Source organism: Rana temporaria, chromosome 13 (assembly GCF_905171775.1).
Source record: "Rana temporaria chromosome 13, aRanTem1.1, whole genome shotgun sequence".
Lineage (NCBI taxonomy): Eukaryota > Metazoa > Chordata > Amphibia > Anura > Ranidae > Rana > Rana temporaria.
Genome location: NC_053501.1, coordinates 73,080,351 through 73,105,519, shown reverse-complemented (window position 1 = coordinate 73,105,519; position 25,169 = coordinate 73,080,351). Strand labels below are relative to the sequence as shown.

The following is a 25,169-nucleotide window of genomic DNA, read 5'->3' as shown; positions in this document are numbered from 1 at the left end:
ACCGCTGTTATAGCGGCGCTTTTGGGTGGGAGCGGGACGCTTTTAATCCCCTAGAAGGGGATAAATGTGCCCGTGTAGCCCCTGCTGCCAAAGCGCTTTGCAGGCGTTTGGCAGGGCTGCCCATGTATTCCAATGGGTAAGGGCATAGAGGAGCGGTGTATACGCTCACAAACCGCCCCAAAGATGCTGCTTGCAGGACTTTTTCTAACTTCCTGCAAGGGCAACGCCCAAGTGTGAAAGCATTTGGCCTTTCACACAGGGACTGCAAATGAGGCATTTTTTAGGAGCTTTACAGGCGCTATTTTTAGGGGAATCCTGCCAACAACCACTTGCAAGGTAGTTCAACTCTGTGCATGAGCACAAACAATACAGCCCCCCCCCCCCCCCCGTTATACCTACCTGACCCCTCGAAAGTCCCGCGCTCGCCCCCAAAAATGTTTTGGCAGTTGAGCCTGGCCGTTGATTGGCTACAGTGGATGGATTTAAAGCAGCGCAGCCATTGGCTGCAATATAGAAGCAGACCCCCAGCACTGTCTGGCCAGACCCACCCCAGACGAGTACTCATGTGCCCCAGTATAGCCTGTTTTGTGGCCCGTCAGCTCCTCAGGAGCCCAGCAGCCCACATGTATTTCATGCAAACAAACCATAAAAAAAGGACTGACTTGTGTTTCCAGCCGCTATTGCGCATGATCCCACGCAGCCACAAGCACATACACAGGCCAGGAACATATTCCAAGCAGAGCACAGGCTAAAGATGAGCACTCCCCCTAGTGGCCAAGAGAAAAATTACACAGTCAGCGAGGTCTGCTTCAAAAACAAAAAACCCATTTTCTTTATTTTATTATAATTATTATTTTTCTTTAACCACTTTAATACCGGCACTTATACACCTTTTTGCCCAGACCAATTTTCAGCTTTCAACGCCATCACATGAATGACATGTTGCGCGGTCATGCGATGCTGTACCCAAACAATTTTAATTTTTTTCCCCCAAATAGAGCTTTCTTTTGGTGGTGTTTGATCACCACTGGAGTTTTTATTTTTTGCGCCACAAATAAAAAAAAGACAGAACATTTTGAAAAAAAACAATGTTGTAAATAAGTAAGTTTTCTCCTTCACTGATGGGCACTGATGAGGCTGCACTGATGAGGCAGTAATGATTGGCACTGATGAGGCACTTATATGCAGCACTGATGAGCGACATTGATAGGTGGCACAAGAGGGCACTGAGCAGAGTGCCATCCCTAGTGAGCACTGATTGGCATCCTTAGTGGGCTTACCTGGTGGTCATGGGTGGGCATCCATGTGGGGGGGGGGCTGCACTGATAATCAGCACAGACCTCCCTCCATCAGGAGAGCAGCCTATCGGCTCTTCTCTACTCACGCCTGTTAATGCGAGTGGAGGAAAAGCTGATAAACGCTTTTCCTATTTACACTGTGATTGGACACAGCTGATCATGTGGTAAAGAGCCTACATCAAAGGCTCTTTACCTCGATCGGAGTTGCGGTGTGTCAGACTGACACACCACACCACAGATCGCCGTGCCAGTCAGGATAACAGAACCACTTTCCAGCCGTCATTTTGCTATATGGCGACCGGGAAGTGGTTAAAGAGCACAGCTTACCAGTCCCGCCGCAGGACCCTGCCACCAGGCAAGGGTCCAACCTTCACCCATCAGGGTGGGCTTTGTCATGAAGACCCTCAAGGACCCGGTTCACTCACCTGTGCAGCACCCTGCCACGAACATACCTTGGTCAGAAATACACTGCACAGGGTTTTGACACGCAGGGTCCGGTGTCCCAAGAATGCATTATGACAATCCCCAAGGAGTCTTCTTATCCTATCTGAAGAGGCTCAGGTGCCATCCATTTTAGCCAAGAGCCACTCGAATAGACTGGATTCCAGTCCATGACTCACATCAAAATTGTTTCATTGTAGTATGCTTTAGTATGCTTCAAAGAGCACATGCAGCACATCAGTTACCTTCAAGACACTGGCGAAAAAAACTGAAGTACTTTTTATATGGGATGGGTTATGTAGGAGAGGAATTCCTGTTGATTGGTCTGCCAGTGTCCATTCACCTAAAGGTGGCACATAACCCACGTAGTCACATTTATAGCCTGCTCTGTGTCCCATGATGTAAGATTTGTTTTGTTGTTGTAAGCACATTTTTGTTTTATTATGTATTTATTTATTCTTTATTGTATATATGGTTTTAATGAGCTGTTGGTTGCAAGTTTGCTAGACGTACAGGGTGAGGGTGGACAGCACTAGAAGAAAATGGTGCTCTGGTCTAAATTCAAATACAATCCAGCAACATTTCGAGCATCCCTGACTGTTGTCACATTTTATATAATTGTGGCATGTAAGGTATGAAAACCAGAAATGAAAAGGGCTACAATGATTTCATTGGGTAATCAAAGAATATACAAAGTAACAATATAATGCGGTGGGCGTGATGCTGATGCAGTAACAGTCTACAAGCACTAATACCATTTTATGTGGGTAAAAGATGTATATAAGCTTGTAACATCTCAACTGACCAAATAGATTTTAGGGTCCAGCAACACCAGTGTATCCAATGTAACTATGAAGTCTGCAGTATCTTTAATGTATGTTCTTGTATTCTGGACTAAGGCCCCTTTCACATGGGGGAGCTTACAGATCCCGTGCTGATCGGAGCAGAGTGGGCGGATGACGCACACATCTTGGCCACTTAGGACACGGACACGGACAGAGCCCGCCCTACTCTACGGACAGTCAGAGTTAAGTGGACTCGGCTATCCATTTACACCCAATTACCCTTCAATTCGCTCCCCCTAAATTGAAGAGGACGGATCCCCTTCCTTCCTTTTTTTTTTTTATATTGTACCCAGAGGTAGGTCGGTGTAAATGGACACAAGTCCATAGGGATAAATGGTCCTTCCAGTCAGGTCAGCCCAAAAAAACTGGCAGGAGGACCTGATCAGGACGACCATATGAAAGGGGCCTTATGATAACACCCTGTCCAGTAGGGTAGCAGTTGGTACAAATATGTCCCACCCCTGCCACAATTAGACAGGATATCACAACATACATAGGTATTTTTTTCAAACTAAAATATTATAAACTTTCTGTACCCAAACATTTTTGAGAGATGGGCCTCTTTGACATTTATAACCATAAATATCTGTGCGACTTCAAAGTATTCCCTGTACTACTTTGGTCCGACTTTAATGCGAGTTGAGGTCCGTAGACCTCAAGTTTACACCGGCGATCCCTGAAATCGCGGCAAAATCGTGCAACATTCAAGTCGCGGCAGTGTGAAAGGGACCTTGGGGACACTTATCCCAAGTTCATGATCCAGGTTCTTGATCGCAGTGGTGATCGTATTACCGCTCTGAAACGAAACGTTTTGGGGCTTTTTGAATGTAATAATTTATCCGCTCGATCGTGATTTTGAGTCATATCTGTTGAAGATATGTTTATTTTTTCATTTCATGTTTCCTCTGGTTTAAGAGGTGCCAGACTTGACTGTGCAACATCTGTCACACCTGCTACATAACATTATTACTTTGTATCTTCTTTGTATTATCCAATGAATTCTTTGTAGCCTTTTTGTGGTTTCTGGTTTTCGTGCCTTATGTCATTCAATTGCATAGAGTGATTAGTTTGACAAAGGGCAGGGATGCCTGAAATATTGCTGAGTTCTATTGGAATTAAATTCTGTAAAACTTTTTTGGGCAAGTAATTCTGAAGTATACTATATTAAAAGTTTGCCTTATTAATGGTCTCCTTTACACAAATAAATAAATATATTATAATTTATTTACAGCCTATTGATAAAATGATAGTTTCTCTTTACCTTTGTTACAATTTCTATATTTTCTCTCATTAGTTTCAGTATGAACCTTTAACTATAGGGTTGTATGCCTTTTTAAAATCTTATGTACAGGTGATCTCAGGGTTACAAACATCCAACTTACAAATGACTCCTTACAAACGGAAGGAGACAACAGGAAGTGAGAGGAAATCTACCCCTAGGAAGGGAAATTCACTCCTGTAAGCATTATCAATGGAAAAATGTGTCTCTTCTGAAGCTTTATCACTAAGGCTTGTTTCCACAACAACACAACCTTTCCCAATTGTCATTGGGACAGAAAGTGAGGTGAGATCTTCAGAACAGAGGCTCAGACACTTAAAAAATGTACCTGTTCCGACTTGAACAAATTAGACTTGAGAACAAACCTACAGACCCTATCTTGTTTGTAACCCGGGGACTGCCTATACTTTCAATTGAATTAAAAGACAACTAACCCACTCTATAGGGATCTATGTGTTTAAGATTTTTACCAAAGATTCACCCAATTTTATAATTTAATCATGTGGAAAATGTACAAATGCTGGGTGAAAACATTGATGAATAAACCCCGTAGTTTCAGGCCTCGTACACACGACCGAGTTTCTCTGCAAAAACCAGCAAGAAACTTGCTGGGTTTTTTTTGCCGAGGAAACCGGTCGTGTGTACATTTTTCGACGAGGAAACTGTCGAGGATCTCGTCGAGCCAAAAAGAGAGCATGTCTTCTTTTTCCTCGACGGGAATGGGGAAATTGGGCTCGCCAAGATCCTTGACAGCCTAACAAGGAACTTGACAAGCAAAACGATGTGTTTCGCCCGTCGAGTTTCTCGGTCGTGTGTACGAGGCTTCACTTTAACCTTTCTTGCAACTCTTGACTACTCGTGTAATGAGCATCATTAGTTTAATTAAGACCCTATGTTTGTATGTCCTTTTATCCAACAGTTTGGGGAACAGCAAGACTTTCTGTGGAGACTTGCACGCTCCTACAGTGATATGAATGCGCTTACTGATGATTTAACAGAGAAGAAAACCTTTGCCTTAGATGGTGAGTTGTTTTAATGTTTTAAAAAAAGTAATAATGCAGTATTAAGGCTCATACACACACGGTCAGACATCCAACAAAATTTCCCTTGGATTTTTGTCCTAATTGAATTGTCCGGCCACACCCATAGCATACACACAGTCAGACTTTTCTGCAAACTTTTCTAAAACTTTCCTAACATCACATTTTTTTTGCTCTTTTCTGCTCTTTACCGCCACCCTTTGGTTAACTTCTGCTATTGTTTGTTGCTTTTAACATTTGTTCTGAGCATGCGTATTTGCACTTTGTCCAAAAAGTTGGTTGGCTTGCTGTACACACGGTCAGACACTGCACCATCGGACTTTTGTTGCCGAAAAGTTGGTCCGTTTGCACGGTCAGACAAATTAGAAAAGTTGCAGAATTTGAAGTTGGTTGGCCAAAAGTCCGACCGTGTGTATGGGGCTTTAGGCATGCAAGCCAATACAACACTGACTAAAGCAAAAAGTAATTACCATCATAGTCAAGTATAGCTGCCAAACCATTTGCACATATGGTTCATTCAAGAAAAAAAAGTTAATTGGTATATTTCACTTCCACTGGCTTTCATACTGCAGGGGGTGACGTTGCACTTCTTCTTCTGTAAGATCCTGAGGAATGCGGAATAGCTCAAAGATCACAAGATGATACCCAAACATAGTGAGAGAACATTTTCTCTTGAGATTTTGGCTACTTGGCATTCCATGGGATTTTGCCAGAAGCCATGGGAAAGGTAAATGTTTTAATATATTTTTTTATCCTACAAAGTGTGTATACTTTTAAGCAGTGTTTTGGCAAAGGGAAAGAGGGGGAAGAGCACAGTAAACAGATAGACCTTGTGTTTTGAAATAAGGTCTGCTTTAAAATTCAGATTTTTTTTATAAGTGAACAAGTCACTATTAGATTGTAAGCACTCATGAACAGGGCCCTTCTAACTCTTATATTGTAAATGTACTGTCTGCTTTTGTGTTACAAAGCACTGAGCCAATTGTTGGCCCTATACCGGAGTATAATAATAAAAATATTTAAATGAATGCTCTGAAATGTTTACAATGGCTCCGCCATACCTCTTAGGCATTACATAAAGCAAAACTAAACTCTATAAATACCTCCCCTCAGACATCCATGATGTCCCTCGTTGGCAGCGGCAACATCTCCCTGGTTTCTTTTGGCGGGCCAGCTTTAGCTGGTTTGATTGGCTGGTGAGATAATATAACTCCTGCACATAGGGGCCAGGGTTGCCAACCGTCAGTAAATTTACAAACAGTTTGTAAAATCCGTAATTTTTGCATCTGTCCATAAATGTCCATTACGGACATACAGACTACACGTCCATAATGGACATTTATGGACAGATGCAAAAATTACAGATTTTACAAACTGTTTGTAAATGTACTGAAAGTTGGCAACCCTGATAGGGGCATTACAGTCTTAAGCCTCTTCTCACTATCCTGTCCTATTAGGATGTTACTGCATGCATGTTAACATACAATATTTTGCAAATTGATGTGCCCAGGCCTGCACTTTTTTTTTTTTATTGAAATTATTTTAATGCAGTGTACTACAATGCAGGGCATGTGAGTTATAGTTTTCTGCAGTACAGATTCATTGGCATCTACTGCACTTGAGTTGGAGTGCCATTCCTCCAATGAGGGTTATCACAAGTGTGAAACCTAATACTGGAAAGAATTTTTACTCTGATTTGAAGAGAACAGAACAAAATAGTAGCTATATCCCCGAACTCTGGAGCATAAAGCAGCCATAGATGGATCGAATCTCAGCTGGTCCCGGCTGAACTGGCTGAGATGCAATCCATCAATCCTATGGGCAGCTTGATTGTACCCAAGTCAATCTATCCTTTAGCCACTAGCAGTAATCAATGTTTTCTTCCAGGAGGGATGGCTCCCTGTGGCTCAAAGCCATATGACAGGCAGCTCAGAGACGATCATTATCCATCTGTGTTAACCATTGAAAGCCTGCAGCCACACATTACACACGGTTGTAGAACAGTTGTGATGTGGCCCTGTTTATGGATCGTGTTTGGTAGTACTGCCTGACAAACAACAACTGATATATAAATCTTGTCCCAACACACTGTGGCAGTGCGTACTAACATGGCTGCTAGCCATGCTAATTTGCAGGTCAGGAGGCGCTAAAACTGCAGCTCAATTGCCTGTTTAATTGCCCCTCGCCCACCTATGCAAATGAGGCCTTTGACAGCAAAAGTCTTAATTTGTGTAACACAGCTGCATTGCATTTTTTTATAATTGACCTTGTTGAGTAAATCAAGATACATAGGCATTTATTATTATTTTTATTAAGATACAGGATTTATATTGCGCCAACAGTTTGTGCAGCTCTTTACAACATGAGGGCAGCCAGTACAGTCGCAATACAATTCAATACAGGAGGAATCAGAATAGGCTTCTCTGAAAGAAGTGATTTTTGGGATTGTCTAAAAGCAAACAGAGTAGGAGATTGTCGGACAGATTTAGGTAGGGAGTTCCATAGGATTGGAAAAGCTCATGTAAAGTCTTGGCGGTGAGCATGGGAGGTGGTGACCAGGGAACTAGAGAGCAGGAGGTCTTGGGAGGAACGTAGAGATTGTTTTGGTTGGTATTTTGAGACTAGATTAGTGATGAAGCTTGGGGCCGAGTTGTGAAAGGTTTTGCAAGGTAGTATTTTGAATTTAATTAAGTGGGTCAGTGGAAGCCAGTGGAAGGATTGGCAGATAGGAGTAGCAGACACTGAACGGGTAGTAAGGTGGATAAGTCTGGCAGCAACCTTCATGATGGGCTGAAGAGGGGATAGCCTTTGTAAGGGTAATCCCGTGAGGAGGGAGTTGCAGTAGACGAGGCTGGAGATGACCAGGGAGTGAACTAGGAGCTTTGTGGTGTCATTAAATAGGAAGGAACATATTGTGCAGATATTGCGGAGGTTGAAGCTGCAAGATTTGGACAGTGATTGGATGTGAGGCCAAAAGGAGAGTTCAGAGTCCAGGATTACACCTTGGCATATGGGGATGGGCTGATAGTAGTGCTATCGATCTTGACAGAGAAATCAGGGGAATTGTGTTGTCCAACATCATCAATATGTTCAAAAGACTTTAATAAGTAGGGCAGAGGCATCCCAAGTACAAGTGACATGTCATAATTTCTCTGTTGCCCCCCCCCCCCCTGGATCCACCCCTGGGACAGATGCAGCATTGGATTGATGCTGCATCCACCTAGATGAGTATAAGGTTTGTTTTTTTAAATCCATACTTCTCTTTTAGCTTGTAAACAACTTTACCAGAAACATAATTTAGGTGTCGTAATAGCGCAAATTACAGAATTTCTGTATGTATGTGATTGTGTGTGTGTGTATATGTATGTATGTATATATGCGTATACAGTGCATCTGGAAAGTATTCACTTTTTCTACATTTTGTTATGTTGCAACCTTATTCCAAAATGGATTAAATTCATTATATTCCGTAACATTTCTACAAACGATACCCCATAATGACAACATGAAAGAAGTTTGTTTAAATCTTTGCAAATTTATTAAAAATAAAAAAACGAAACAAATCACACGTACATAGGTATTCACAGCCTTTGCCATGACACTCAAAATTTAGCTTGGGTGCATCTGGTTTCCACTGATTTATCCTTGAGGTGTTTCTACAACTTGGTTTAAGTCCACCTGTGTTAAATTCAGTTGACTTGACATGATTTGTAAAGGCACACACCTGTCTATATAAGGTCCCACAGTTAACAGTGCATGTCGGAGCACAAACAAAGCCATGAAGTCCAAGGAATTATCTGTAGACATCCGAGGATTGTTTCAAGGCACAGATCTGGGGAAGGGTACAGAAAAATTTCTGCAGCATTGAAGGTCCCAATGAGTACAGTGGCCTCTATCATTCGTAAATGGAAAATGTTTGGAACCACCAGGGCTCTTCCTAGAGTAGAGTGGGCTGCCCAGCCAAACTGAACGATCAGGGGAGAAGCGCCTTAGTCAGAGAGATGACCAAAAACCTGATGGTCACTCTGACATAGCTCCAGCGTTTCTCTGTAGAGACAGAACCTTCCAGAAGAACAACCATCCTCCACCAATAAGGCCTGTATGGTAGAGTGGCCAGACAGAAGCCACTCCTCAGTATAAGGCACATGATTGCCCACCTGGAGTTTGCCAAAAGGCACCTGAAGGACTCTGACCATAAGGAACAACATTCTCTGCTCTGATGAAACAAAGATTGAACTCTTTGGCCTGAATGACAAGCGTCTGGAGGAAACCAGGCACCGCTCATCACCTGGCCAATACCATTCCTACAGTGAAGCATTATGGTGGCAGCATCATGCTGTGGGGATGTTTTTCAGTGTCAGGAACTGGGAGACTAGTCAAGATCGAGGGAAAGATGAATGCAGCAATGTGTAGAGACATCCCTGATGAAGACCTGCTCCTGAGTGCTCTGGACCTCAGACTGGGTTCATCTTCCAGCAAGAAATCGACCCTAAGCACACAGCTAAGATAACAAAGGAGTGGATACGGGACAACTCTGTGAATGTCCTTGAGTGGCCCAACCTTGAACCCGATTTTGAACCTCTATGGAGAGATCTGAAAATGGCTGTGCCCGACGCTCCCCATTCAACCTGAGCTTGAGAGGTCCTGCAAAGAAGAATGGGAGAAACTGCCCAAAAATAGGTGTGCCAAGCTTGTAGCATCATACTCCAAAAGACCTGAGGCTCTAATTGGTGCCAAAGGGGCTTCAAAAAAAGTATTGCGCAAAGGCTGTGAATACTTTATGTACATTTATTTAGCTTTTTATTTTGCTTTTAATTAAATTTGCAAAGATTCCAAACAAACGTTTTACACATTTGTCATTATGCTGTATTGTTTTTAGAATTTTGAAGATTTTATTTTTTTTATTTAATCCATTTTGGAAAAAGGCTGTAACACTTCCAGGTGTGTCACATAGCATGTGGTTTCTCATGTCAGCCCCTACATCACCATTATGCGTCTTGAACAGGCTGCTGTAACTTTTTTTATTCTGAGGCAAAGGGGCCACTTTCAAAAACAAAGCAGTGGTCTATCCGTAGCAGCCCCGCATGTCCTTGTCTTGGTTAGAGCTACATGTCTTCAATCGGCAATGCGTGTTCTCCCTGCTCAGAAAAAAAAAACAATCAAGCTGCGCTTTAGGTTTCAAAGTGTAAAGTAATTTCTGTAATCAAAAAGTATGGTGTAATGCTTTAGTTTATTTTTGGAAGATAATTCTTTTGTTAGAAGAAATGACCATATTCGTAGATGAAATATGTTTCCATACACAGTGTGTCAGTTTTTAATGGAGAGTTATCGGGCTCTGTCTACAGGGAAAGAAGAAGCTGAGCATGCACTTCAGAAAGGAGGCCAGAGTGCCGAGTGCCACAAATGGTATGTGTCTTTTTGTGGGAGAGGAGATTCATAGTGCTGTCCATTCTTCAGACATAACACAGCCCTGCATACAAGACTATCCAACTTCTGCCCACACAGATTTCTTTATTTTTCTTTTTCTAAGATTTACTAGTTGGTTAGCAGACAACACGTACAGATAAGTGTGTTTTACTTTGCTAGGTCACATTCTTTGTTAGTGTGTGTGCTGTAGATGAAAATATGTCTTTGTGATTACACAAGTGCTATACTTCAACCTAGTTGTTGGCATGGGTGCCTAATGCAAACGAGGAACTGTGCTTCCATCAGTTTACACAATTCTCTTGTGCTTCTCTATGCTTTGGTTAATGACCAGACTTTCTCACAAGTGGAACTTTTCAAACTGATCAATGGTCATGATCAGGGGTCAAGTCCTGGGGAAAAAAGTGTGGGAACTCCCACCCAAGATCCACTCCCCCACCAGAAAAAAAAAAAAATGATACACTCATATGCATAATTACTAAACCGCATGTTTGTTTTTTTTCGTGGGAGTTAGAAAGCACTTTAAGCAAGTTCTTTCTAAATCCCGCGATAACTCGCGGCAGACCTCCGAAATTTCTCCTGGGAACAATGACAAAAGCTCCCAGGAGACATTGCGGCATCGAGGAAGTGACGGAATACCCGCACACTACCTGACTAATCCATATACAGGAAGCGGCCAGTAACAAAGGATTACTAAGGTTCGCCTGCCCCTGACAGTGACTCGAGCTGGGCATCGCCGCTTAGTGAAGGATTGGTTAGGGCGGCTCGGCTGCTCTAGTCCTGCAAAGGGAACTGCGTTCCTGCTGTGAAAAAAGTGCAGGGACTCCGTTCCCACGCGTTCCCGCAGGACTTGAGCCCTAGTCATGATCCATCTAATGTAGTTATCACAGAAGGGCCTCCAATAATAATTTTTCCATTGGCATATAAAATAGCACACTGAAGTCTACTGTTCACTAATGTACTATATTCAGTACTTCACAGGGGTCAGTGTACCATTACTAAATTCTTTTTGAGCTTGGCACCTAAAGTCCTATGTTCGCATTACATGTTCTATCCATTTGCATGGTGTTTGGGGCACACGAAAATTGAGTGGGTACATGTTTTTTGCTTTTTAATTAATAAAAAAGGATTTTACACTTTTGATACTTTTGGTGCCTGAATGACGGAATTGTGTTTAGCTGGAGGCGTTTTGCCATAGGAGTTAACCAAGGGTGTTTAGGTGAAGGGTGGTACATTCACCTATGATTTGAATATAAACATGTATATGGAATTTAATTAAGAGTGATATTGCAAATCTCTGGTATTAAATAGGAAGTAAACCCTGATGGGTGTTACTTCCTCTTTGTTTCCCTGCAAAGGTAAAGCATAATGGATTACTATGCATCGCATAATAGCCCATTATGTGACACTTACCTGCAGGAGAAGCCTGCGATGCCCCCGTCTTCCTTGCTGGTAGCGAGCGTCCATGCTTCACCTCTCTTCCTTCCGGGGGCCGCAAAATCCGGCTGTCCGGAGTCGCATGGTGACCTCACGCGCGGGAGCCTCCTTTAACGGCATGACCCGAGATAGAAACGCCACAGCGTGCCCTTTCTAAATCCGGCGCATGCGCAAAAGAAATCGCCCTACGGCAATTTGCAAATATCTCCTAGATATGCAGGTCTGGGAGATATTTCAAGCACCTACAGGTAAGCCTTAATATAGGCTCACCTGTAGGTTAAAGTTGTTGTAAAGGGTTTATGATACATTGTGATTTATTTTGTCACTTGTGGGTTTCGGTTTCACTTATTTTCTTTATTTTAGGAAGTACTATATATTTTTTTATTTTTATATATTTTAAGGGTCACCACTAAAATCACAGTTAATACCTTTTAAAAGAAACAATTTGCCCAATGTGTTTGTTTATTAAGGCTGGGTTCGAACCTCCAACAGATGCGCCTTGCAGCAGGGGTCCAGTGCGTCTCTGTTCTCCGTTTCAGGGACAAATCGGAACTGAATTTTTACCTGAAAAGGAGCCAAAGACTCTCAGCGTTCCTGTGCAAGCCGCTCCACAGCCGCAGCAGAGATATGTGAACCGATCGCAATCTCTTGTCATGCGAATTGGATGGATGCGGAGAAGAGCTGCATCCAATTCGCATAGGTGTGAACCTAGCCTAAAACTATAAGAAATCATGCATATGACATGGTATCTCCAAAATGCAAGGATAACCTGAAAAGCTCATACTAGGTGCAGTCTTGGCTTGCAAACTGAAACTAGTAAACAACTGCAGAGAAATGCACGTCTTAATTTTATTATTCAGTGTTCACAAAGTCATACAACACTTGGTAAGAACAAGGATAGAAAAATACCCCCTACCAGGATTTTACATGCTTACCCTCTAAGAAACTGCAACTCACAGTGGGCAGGTTTTACCAACAGAGACAGCGTTGTCGATCAAGAAGGCAGTGAGCAGGACTGACCAGTTGCTGATCAGTGACAATGCTTGAGAACGGCAACTCTGCTCTGGATTCTGGAGCCACATCATCACAGAAACAAATTGAAAGTGGGTGCAAAATTGAAACTGATAAATCCTTGTTCATACTGCACTATCAAACATCAAAGTATACACACAAAATACACTCCCAAAGTACATAAAGAAATTAAGCAGTGCGATCACGTGGCTGATGCACAAAATCCAGGGAATCTATTAGCACAAGTGAGTGTGAAGCTGCATCTCTGCATCTGAAGGAGACTTTTTGGCAAAACTGTCTCTGCAGAGCAGGAGAACCAAAGGGAAGGTCTTCTTGCATGTCAATACAGTGTTACCTGAGGTGCAACGGTTGCCCGCACAGCTGTAGCCTTTATCTGGGCACACAATGGGTTGAAAAAGCTAAAAGCTCACGATTCTGTGGTGGGCCAGGCAGATGAGTCTGCTTCTGAGCAATCTGGACAAGAAGATATCCAGTTGATGTCTGCCTCTCAGTTGCAGAGGCTTTTGATCCAGTCTCTTACAGAGATGGTTCATTCTGCCTTTAAAGGGGTGGTTCACCCTAAAAACTACTTTTTCTAATTCCACTGCCCCCCCACATTACAATCCGATTAAGGCTCTTATTATTTTTTTCATGCTGTACATACCTTAGTACAGCATATTCACCCGTGCATCCGAGTTGCGAGTCCCGCGGGAGTGGGCGTTCCTCACACGTGTGTGATTGACGTTTTGCCCAAAAACTAGCTCCCCCCCCGTCGCGTAAGCCGCGTCACGATTGGCGAAAGGAGCCGAACGGCAATGCGCATGCGCAGTATAGCGCCGACTCGCCGTTCGGCTCCTTTCGCCAACCGTGACGCGGCTTACGCGACGGGGGGGAGCTCGTTTTTGGGCAAAACGTCAATCACCAGCATGTGAGGAACGCCCACTCCCGCAGGACTCGCAACCCGGATGCACGGGTGAATATGCTGTACTAAGGTATGTACAGCATGAAAAAAATAATAAGAGCCTTAATCGGATTGTAATGTGGGGGGGCAGTGGAATTAGAAAAAGTAGTTTTTAGGGTGAACCACCGCTTTAAGTTGCCTCTTAGAGAGGTTGCTGAGCCCCCTGGTCCTCTTTAGGGTCCCTGAGGCCTCTTGAGGCTGCATAGGCTTTCCCCTTCTACCCTCTGTTGGAACAGGCGGTGTATGCTGATTGGGAACATCCTGACAAGATTTTTGTTCCTTCTAAGAGGTTTTCCCTTTTTATATCCCATGGATGAAAAGCATTATAAGAAGTGGAGCATGTAGATGCAGCAGTTTCTTCCCTAAGAACTTAACTTGTCCGTCAGATAAGGCTCAGGGCTTGAAAGACCCTGTTAACAAGAAATTGGAGTCATTATTTTAAAGCTTCCTTTTCTTTGGCCAGTTCACCTATTCAGCCAGCTTTTTGCCGCGATTTGTGTTTTGCGTATTTTTTTTTTGTTAACCTGTTTATAGCTGGTTGTTAAAGGAAATGTAAAAATAATTAAAATTGATGGAAAAAAAAAAAACCACAAATTGTGGTAAAAACGCAGTAAAAACACACGTCAAACGCAGCAAGCCATGCAAAAAGCACTGCAAAAACGCTGAAAAGCAACATGCATAGGTGTGAATCGAGCCTTAAGGAATAAGTTCACTGCTGTAGCATCTCCCCGACCCGCTGCCTGTAGTGACAGCGAGTCGGGGATATTCTCCCCGATCTCGCTGCCAAAATTTAAAAAAACACAGCTCAGCTGAGCCACATCATTTGTTCTCTGAGTTCTGTGAATAGATCTACAAATACTGACAGCCTTTGCAGCTGTCATCTTGTAGTTCTCAATGAACTACCAGGAGACTGTTGAGCTCTCTAGGTAGTTCATTGATACTTCCTGTCAGTATGTGACTACACGAGGTACAAAGCAGTCTTACGCAGAGTCTGCAGAAGTCCTGCATTGCATCGTGATCTGCTGATCACAGGTGCAATGCTTTGCAGGCTCCTAGTAAAAAAACAATAAAAACATTTTTTTTTTTAATTTATTTTTTCATGCAAAAAGTTGTGCAGTTATTTATTTTTTTAAAGGTACAGTGGAACCTCGGATTGCGAGTAACGCGGTTATCGAACGTTTCGCATTACGAGCACTGTATTTTAAAACATCCTAACTCAGGTTGCGAGTGTTGTCTCACAAAACGAGCTGGATTCAGGCCGTTTCCGAGGCTCTCCGGCACCCCTCTGGTCGCATGCGGTATTGCATGCCATTGAAGTCTATGCAAAACAAATTATTTTTGTTTTCATTGACTTCAATGGGGAAACTCGCTTTGATGTGCAAGTACTTTGGATTACGAGCATTCTCCTGGAGCGGATTATGCTCGTAGGTTCCACTGTAATCTTGTTCTTTAACCACTTACCCCCCGGACCATATTGCTGCCCAAAGACCAGAGTACTTTTTGCGATTCGGGACTGCGTCGCTTTAACAGACAATTGCGCGGTCGTGCGACGTGGCTCCCAAACAAAATTGGCGTCCTTTTTTTCCCACAAATAGAGCTTTCTTTTGGTGGTATTTGATCACCTCTGCGGTTTTTAGTTTTTGCGCTATAAACAAAAATAGAGCGACAATTTTGAAAAAAATTAATATTTTTTACATTTTGCTATAATAAATATCCCCCAAAAATATATAAAAAAACATTTTTTTTCCTCAGTTTAGGCCGATATGTTTTCTTCTACATATTTTTCGTAAAAAAAAATCGCAATAAGCGTTTGATTGGTTTGCGCAAAAGTTATAGCGTTTACAAAATAGGGGGTATTTTTATGTCATTTTTATTATATTTTTTTTTACTAGTAATGGCGGCGATCAGCGATTTTTTTTTCGGTACTGCGACATTATGGCGGACACTTCGGACACTTTTGACACATTTTTGAGACCATTGGCATTTTTATAGCGATCAGTGCTATAAAAATGCATTGGATTACTATAAAAATGCCACTGGCAGTGAAGGGGTTAACACTAGGGGGCAGGGAAGGGGTTAAGTATGCCTGGGTGTGTTCTTACTGTGGGGGGGGGGGGGTGGCCTCACTAGGGGAAACACTGATCCTCGGTTCATACATTGTATGAACCGAAGATCAGCATTTCCCCTGCTGACAGGACCGGGAGCTGTGTGTTTACACACACAGCTCCCGGTCCCCGCTCTGTACCGAGCGATCGCGTGTGCCCGGCGGCGATCGCGCCCGCCGGGCACACGCACGGGAGTCGGGGGCGAGCGGTTAATTAGTGAGAAACCTTTTTAAAGCAGAAGGCATCTCAATTCTAGCACAGATTCTAATGAGGGATTTTTCATTTTTGGATAGTGGGTGGAGCCATACAAATCATTCTTTTATGCCCAACTGCATGTACAAATCTGTCTTACTAAATACCACTTCTAAAGGTTTCTTGGCTGCCTCTTGCTACTCAGTTTTAGTTCCCTTCATACATTTTCTATAGGATTAGGTCTGGGGGCTGACTAGGCCACTCCATGACCTTAATGTGCTTCTTCTTGAGCCACTCCTTTGTTGTCTTGGTAGTATGTTTTAGGTCATTGTCATGCTGGAAGACCCATCCACGACCCATCTTCAGTGTTCTGGCTGAGGGAAGAAGGTTCTTATCCAAGATTTTACAGTACAGGGCCCTGTTCATTGGCCCCTCAATGCAGAAAAATCAGCCTGTACCTTTATTGGAGAAACGGCCCCAAAGCATCATGCTTCCACCTTCATGCTTGACTGTAGGGATGGTGTTCTGACTATGACCCATCCATACAGTCGAGCATGGAGGTGGAAACATGCTTTGGGGCTGTTTCTCTGCTAAAGACACAGGCCGACTTTGCCGTATTGAGGGGCCATGTATTGTAAAATCTTTGAGAACATTCTTCCCAAAACATACCGCCATGGCAACAGAGGATTGACTCAAGAAGAAGCACATTAAGGTCATGGAGTGGCCTAGTCAGTCTCCAGACCGTCATCCTATATAAAATTTATGGAGGGAGCTGAAACTTCGAGTTGCCATGCGACAGCCAAGAAACCTTAAGGATTTAGAGAAGATCTGGAAAGAAGAGTGGACCAAAATCCCTCCTAAAATGTGTGTAAACCTGATCACCAACTACAAGAAACGTCTTGCTTCTGTGCTTGTCAACGAGGGTTTTTCCACCGAGTACTAAGTCATGTTTTGCTTGGGGATGAAATACTTATTTTACTCACTGAACTGCAACTACATTTTTAACATTTTGTATCATTATTTTTTTTTTTTCTGGATTTTTGGTTGATATTCTGTCTTTCTCATATATGATACACCTATGATAAAAATGATAGACTCTTCATTAAACGAAGTGGGCAAAATCTGCAGGGGATCAAATCATTATTTTCACCACTGTACACCAATTCAAATCCTTTACTTTTTATACATTCGCAGATTAATGTCCTACAGTTTTATACATCCGTAGATTGATATCCTATACTTTTATACATACGCAGATTGATTTCCATCACTTTTACTCATAAAGACTGATATACTGAACATTTATACCAATCCAAATGGATATACCTTAAGTGAATGTACATTTAATGTAAATGTAATCTGGAATTGAGTTGTTATTGCCATTAAAAAAACTTTGCAGGGCATCGTAGAGTCCTTTTGCAGAAAGGTTCAGTTCGACTCGCATGCAGGAATAATCACAGCTGCAATGTTTTCATTCTTGTAATAGAGCCACAAAACAGGAGACTTCTAATGTAGAGCAGATGTGAACACCAAACTACTACATGCAGACTGAGCCTATATCAGATAAAAGCCAAATGTGTATAATGCCTCTGAGATGTGGCATGTATTTTGGCTTCTGGATGTAGCAGTGAACCTACAATGGGGCTTTTTGGCTTATAGAAGTGCCATAGAGTGACCTGAGATTGATTCATTATAGAGATTATGTTTTAGAAGTGACTGCATCTCTTTTATAACACTATTGTGTGACTGCTTTCTTTATTAAGTTTAAAGCGATATTAAATTAAAAAACAAAAATTGCAGCTTATCAAACTTTGGATGTGGTGGTTGCATTCGTTTTCTCTTTTATGCCCTTTCCCCCTGCTGATTGGTCAGTAACACACATCCTGTATTAGAATGCCTACACTCTGTATGAAGGAGCATGGAGGGTGGCAGTGTGCTAGCAGATTAAGACACACTAATGCGTACACTTGACCGGTTTTCGGGTTGTAAAAAATTACATTTTTAATGGTCTAGAAAAAACGTTTTTTTCAACCCGATCATTAACTAGGCCTTGCCTACACACGATAGTGGGAAAAAAATGCTCTAGCAAAGCGCGGTGACGTATAACATGTACGACGGCACTATATATATATACAGGGAGTGCAGAATTATTAGGCAAGTTGTATTTTTGAGGATTAATTTTATTATTGAACAACAACCATGTTCTCAATGAACCCAAAAAACTCATTAATATCAAAGCTGAATATTTTTGGAAGTAGTTTTTAGTTTGTTTTTAGTTTTAGCTATTTTAGGGGGATATCTGTGTGTGCAGGTGACTATTACTGTGCATAATTATTAGGCAACTTAACAAAAAAAATATATATACCCATTTCAATTATTTATTTTTACCAGTGAAACCAATATAACATCTCAACATTCACAAATATACATTTCTGACATTCAAAAACAAAACAAAAACAAATCAGTGACCAATATAGCCACCTTTCTTTGCAAGGACACTCAAAAGCCTGCCATCCATGGATTCTGTCAGTGTTTTGATCTGTTCACCATCAACATTGCGTGCAGCAGCAACCACAGCCTCCCAGACACTGTTCAGAGAGGTGTACTGTTTTCCCTCCTTGTAAATCTCACATTTGATGATGGACCACAGGTTCTCAATGGGGTTCAGATCAGGTGAACAAGGAGGCCATGTCATTAGTTTTTCTTCTTTTATACCCTTTCTTGCCAGCCACGCTGTGGAGTACTTGGACGCGTGTGATGGAGCATTGTCCTGCATGAAAATCATGTTTTTCTTGAAGGATGCAGACTTCTTCCTGTACCACTGCTTGAAGAAGGTGTCTTCCAGAAACTGGCAGTAGGACTGGGATTTGAGCTTGACTCCATCCTCAACCCGAAAAGGCCCCACAAGCTCATCTTTGATGATACCAGCCCAAACCAGTACTCTACCTCCACCTTGCTGGCATCTGAGTCGGACTGGAGCTCTCTGCCCTTTACCAATCCAGCCACGGGCCCATCCATCTGGCCCATCAAGACTCACTCTCATTTCATCAGTCCATAAAACCTTAGAAAAATCAGTCTTGAGATATTTCTTGGCCCAGTCTTGACGTTTCAGCTTGTGTGTCTTGTTCAGTGGTGGTCGTCTTTCAGCCTTTCTTACCTTGGCCATGTCTCTGAGTATTATACACCTTGTGCTTTTGGGCACTCCAGTGATGTTGCAGCTCTGAAATATGGCCAAACTGGTGGCAAGTGGCATCTTGGCAGCTGCACGCTTGACTTTTCTCAGTTCATGGGCAGTTATTTTGCGCCTTGGTTTTTCCACACGCTTCTTGCGACCCTGTTGACTATTTTGAATGAAACGCTTGATTGTTCGATGATCACGCTTTAGAAGCTTTGCAATTTTAAGAGTGCTGCATCCCTCTGCAAGATATCTCACTATTTTTGACTTTTCTGAGCCTGTCAAGTCCTTCTTTTGACCCATTTTGGCCAAAGGAAAGGAAGTTGACTAATAATTATGCACACCTGATATAGGGTGTTGATGTCATTAGACCACACCCCTTCTCATTACAGAGATGCACATCACCTAATATGCTTAATTGGTAGTAGGCTTTCGAGCCTATACAGCTTGGAGTAAGACAACATGCATAAAGAGGATGATGTGGTCAAAATACTCATTTGCCTAATAATTCTGCACTCCCTGTATATTGCCTTAAAGTAACACAAAGTCGCACATTGTGACGTGGAAGGAAAATTATAAAAGGTTTTAAATTTTTTTTTTTTTTACAAATATCTGAAAAGTGTGGCATGCATTTGTATTCAGCCCCCTTTACTCTGATACCGCTAAGTAAAATCTAGTGGAACCAATTGCCTTCAGAAGTCACCTACTTAGTAAATAGAATTTAATATTATACAGGATTTATATAGCTTATAATAATGAATGCAGAGCTATACAATACATTTTTACAGCTGTCCAGAAGGCAGAGCATCCCAATGGCCAGCTGGGCCAGGACATGGGACACACAAAGTGAGTAATACACCTTAGGATATTTACAGGATCTGATTGGAACAGCTCATGACTGGGTAAGAGCAATGGGGAAGGGGTGTGTACAGAGGGGGGAAAGGGTAGCGGGTCAGACATCTCTAAGAGCGGGAAGGGGGCAAGGACCAGGAGAAAAAGGGAGAGAAGCAAGAGGTAGGAGGGGATGAAGAGAGGTGAGGCGCAGCGTAATATGAGGGTAGATAGTAGAAAGGTGAGGCAGGGTAGCGGCCCCCCCGACTAGGGAGCAAAACAAGCCCAAGGGGTCAGATTGCCCAACTTACGGCGATAAGCGTCCGTATATATGAAGTGTTGCCAGGGTCTCAAGGTCTCCTCCCTGTTTTGCAAGGTGGTGGTGAGATCCTCCATATCTCTTAGTTCGTTCATTTCGGAGAACCCGCCGGCGATGTTCCTGTGGTTTTCCAATCTCCAACAGAGGGGGATGCATGCCTTGGCAACATTCAGTAGCTGGATGGTGAGGGAGGCTTTGTATTTCTTGATGGGCCGCTCCAAAATGTGAAGCAGACAGGCCGCGGGGCTCCTCTCCAGAGAGACCTTAGTCAGGTGTTTGATTGTGTGGGTCTCGTCGAGCCAAAAAGGGTAGGGCTTGGGATAGGCCCACAAAAAATGTGCAGCATCGTTCCCTCTGCAGTGCCATAACGCCAACATAGGCTAGGGACTTGCGGGAAGAAATGGTGCAGAGTGGTGGGTACCCTATACCATTGGGTAATGATTTTGTAACAGGTGTCTTGGACTCTAGTGGCTATGGAGAACTTCTGGGCAAAGTGGAGAATCTTCTCCCTCCTGGGAGTCAGTGAATTGGATTTCGAGATCTGCTTCCCACTTGGAATGGAATGGGGAATGTACCCTTCCGCTGATCGAGTCAGGGAGGAGTAGATTAGCGACAGACTGTGATGAATTCCTGCGGTGACAAATGCGTTCTAGTTCAGTAAGCTGACGGGAAATGCCCGGAGTCTGCAAGCATCTGCAAAGGAAGTTGCACAACTGTAGGCCACTCCAGAAGTCCAGGGGGTGGGTCCGTTGCAGACACCCCGGCTTCGGAGGGGAGTTGGCCATTGGGCACCACAAAGTCACACAAGCAGTTCCTGTTATGGAGACAGGAACAATTGATGCTCTAAGTGGATGATACAATGATTCTGCTTGGAGACGTGGAAGGCTCTCTTAAGGAAACTATGTCCACCATAACGGAATTTGGTAACTACTTGGGGTTTCGGATAAATTGGACAAAGTCCACCATAATGCCCATTGATGTGGGGGGTAAACCTTTTGGATGAATGTTTCATACCAATTGCTTCCTCATTCAGATACCTGGGAGTCCAGGTAACACCTTGTATAGGGGAGTATGAGGGGCTTATTTTCCTCTTTGTTACAAAGATTCCGGGATCAAATGAAAACATGGAATTCCCTTCACTTATCTGTAGCTGGTAGGGTGAACTTAAATAAGATGATTCTTATGCCCCAGTTATTGTACGTCCTGCACAACTCCACAGTTCTGGTTCCCCTTAAAACCTTTAGGATAGTAAATTCCTTATTCCGTAAAACTTAAACGCCTGCGCTGCCCTAAGGACGATGGTGGTCTAGCCTTGCCAAATCCCTATTTATACTATCTTGCTGCTCAATTGCAGCATCTTATAGGTACAATGTGTTTGAGCACAGAACGGGAGAGCGCCAACAGCAGCTCTTCTGAAGCTGTGATGCTGCAAACAGTACAGAGCGACACCGTTCCAGTGGCGTTTGAGGCTCAGGCCTTCAGTAAGCCGCATAAGATATATTCAACATGTAATCTTTTTCAAAAAATGTGTATTAACCACTTGCCGACCGCGCTATAGCAAAAATACTGCTACAGCGCGGTCGAGTTACTGTGACAGGACGTCCCTGGGACGTCCTCGTGCACTTCCGCGTTTGCGCATCCCCTGGGGCGCACTCGCGGAAGTGTCCATGCTCGCCGGGTCTAGAAGACCCGGCGCATCACGGATCACGGTAAATTGCCGCGAATCGCGGCTGTTTACCACGTGATCGCTCCGTCAAATGACGGAGCGATCACTTGTAAACAACCCGGCGTCATTTGATGACGCCGGTTCCTCCCTCTCCTCTCTGTACCGTTCGGTACAGTGCGAGAGGAGAGGAGAGAGGGGGGGGGGAGCGCGGGGTGTCAGCAGTGCTGTGGCTGGATCTGTGACAACTGCAGTCACAGATCCAGCCATCCCTCCCAGCTCAGCTATCCCTGCCCAATACATACAATACTCTGCCATACCCCATACTCTGCCATACCCCATACTCTGCCATACCTCATACTCTGCCATACCCCGTTACTCTGCCATACCCCGTTACTCTGCCATACCCCGTTACTCTGCCATACCCCGTTACTCTGCCATACCCCGTTACTCTGCCATACCCCGTTACTCTGCCATACCCCGTTACTCTGCCATCCCCCGTTACTCTGCCATACCCCGTTACCCTGCCATACCCCGTTACCCTGCCATACCCCGTTACCCTGCAATACCCCGTTACCCTGCAATACCCCGTTACCCTGCAATACCCCGTTACTCTGCAATACCCCGTTACTCTGCAATACCCCGTTACTCTGCAATACCCCGTTACTCTGCAATACCCCGTTACTCTGCAATACCCCGTTACTCTGCCATACCCCGTTACTCTGCCATACCCCGTTACTCTGCCATACCCCGTTACTCTGCCATACCCCGTTACTCTGCCATACCCCGTTACTCTGCCATACCCCGTTACTCTGCCATACCCCGTTACTCTGCCATACCCCGTTACTCTGCCATACCCCGTTACTCTGCCATACCCCGATACTCTGCCATACCCCGATACTCTGCCATACCCCGATACTCTGCCATACCCCGATACTCTGCCATACCCCGATACTCTGCCATACCCCGATACTCTGCCATACCCCGATACTCTGCCATACCCCGATACTCTGCCATACCCCGATACTCTGCCATACCCAAATACTCTGCAATACCCAAATACTCTGCAATACCCCAATACTCTGCAATACCCCAATACTCTGCAATACCCCAATACTCTGCAATACCCCAATACTCTGCAATACCCCAATACTCTGCAATACCCCAATACTCTGCAATACCCCAATACTCTGCAATACCCCAATACTCTGCAATACCCCAATACTCTGCAATACCCCAATACTCTGCAATACCCCAATACTCTGCAATACCCAAATACTCTGCAATACTCCGCAATACCCCAATACTCCGCAATACCCCCAATACTCCGCAATACCCCCAATACCCAAATACTCTGCAATACCCAAATACTCTGCAATACCCAAATACTCTGCAATACCCCAATACTCTGCAATACCCAAATACTCTGCAATACCCAAATACTCCGCATATATAATGTTTTGGGGTTCTATGTAATTTTCTAGCAAATAAATTGTGATTTTTCCATGTAGGAGAGAAATGTCAGAATTGGCCTGGGTGCTCCAGAACGCCTGATGGCGCTCCCTGCATGTTGGGCCTCTGTATGTGGCCACGCCGTGTAAAAGTTGCACACATGGGGTATCGCCATACTCGGGAGGAATAGCAGAATGTGTTTTGGGGTGTCATTCGTGGTATGCATATGCTGTGTGTGAGAAATAACCTGCGAATATGACAGAAACAAGTTTGTTTTTTTTGTTTTTTACAGAATTTTCGGTCGTTTTTCTTTTATAGCGCAAAAAATAAAAAACCCAGAGGTGATCTAATACCACCAAAATAAAGCTCTATTTGTGTGAAAAAAAGGACACAAATTTCAAATGGGTACAATGTTGTATGACGGAGTAATTGTCATTCAAATTGTGAGAGCACCGAAAGCTGAAAATTGGTCTGGTCAGGAAGGGGGTTTAAGTGCCCAGTGGTCAAGAGGTTAAACTAGATATTTGCAGGGATTGACAGGGTACATTGAGTTCAGCCCAATTTGGTCGAATGGTACCTACCTTGAAATTTCCAAGTTGCAACACAGGGCATTATGGAAGAGATATGGGGTGCTATTTGACAAATCTTCCAAAAAAAAGTATTGTCATTTCAGGCTTTACAAGATAAGTTTGACCTACCGATTTCCATGCGCTTCTATTACATACAATTAAGGCATGCCATAATAGCTCAGAGTAAGTTTGGGAGGGCTTACCATTGAAACCTATTATGGGTATGGAACTGTTAATTTTGCTGTGTGTTTACGTTTATCGTGCGGTTTACTTTATTGGTTGTACTGTCTTGAGCTGTATGTCTTTACCTCAATAAAAAGTTTTTCTTTTGGTAAAAAAGGTTATTTAAAAAAAAATATCCCAAGCTTTGAACATCTCATGGATGTTCAATCCATCATCTGAAAATGGAAAGAGTATGGCACAACTGAAAACCTACCAAGAAACTGACAGGTCAGGCATTAATCGGAGAAGCACCGAAGAGGCCCATGGTAACTCTGGAGCAGTGTTAATTTTGGCCTCAAATTTTTATTTAGTTCTAGTTATAGTCTTTTTCCTAAAATGCAATTTTTTTAGTTTTAGTTGAATTTTAGTTGACTAAAATCTCCAGTACATTTTAGTTGAATAAAATTATTTTAGTCAACTAGGATTTAATGTGTTAAATTGTATTAGGCATTGTTTAAGCATTTCTATATCATTTCCAAACTCCATTATATACTCCTGGAGTAAAAAAAAAATCTAATAATATGTTATTTATGGTATTAACAAACTCAAATACAAATTTAGCCACTCTGGACGGTCTAAGAAGGCCTGTAATGCTGCACAGTGCTCTGGACGGTGGTCTGAGGAGGCCTGTAATTCACAGTGTTCAGGACATGGACAGTCTAAGAAGGACAGAAATGCACACAGTGTTCTGGTCATGAACAGTCTGAGGAGGTCTGTAATGCATTGTACACAGTGCTCTGAACAGTGCTGTGAGGTGGCCTGTAAAGCACATAGTGCTCTGGACAGCGGTTTGAGGAGGCCTGTAATGCTGCACAGTGCTCTGGATGGTGGTATGAGAGGCCTGTAATGCTGCACAGTGCTCTGGATGGTGGTCTGAGGGGAGGCCTGTAATGCACAGTACTCTG

The 25,169-nt window shown here is 43.3% G+C and overlaps 1 protein-coding gene across 1 annotated transcript in view; it reads left to right on the top strand.

The window, feature by feature from the left end:
- Window positions 1–25,169, top strand: part of RMDN3 (regulator of microtubule dynamics 3) — a 97,657-nt gene that overhangs the window by 35,993 nt on the left and 36,495 nt on the right. Inside the window, exons 6-7 of the mRNA XM_040333578.1 lie at window positions 4,783–4,885; window positions 10,249–10,309. Coding sequence (XP_040189512.1) covers window positions 4,783–4,885; window positions 10,249–10,309 — 164 coding nt within the window. The remainder of the gene's footprint in view (window positions 1–4,782; window positions 4,886–10,248; window positions 10,310–25,169) is intronic.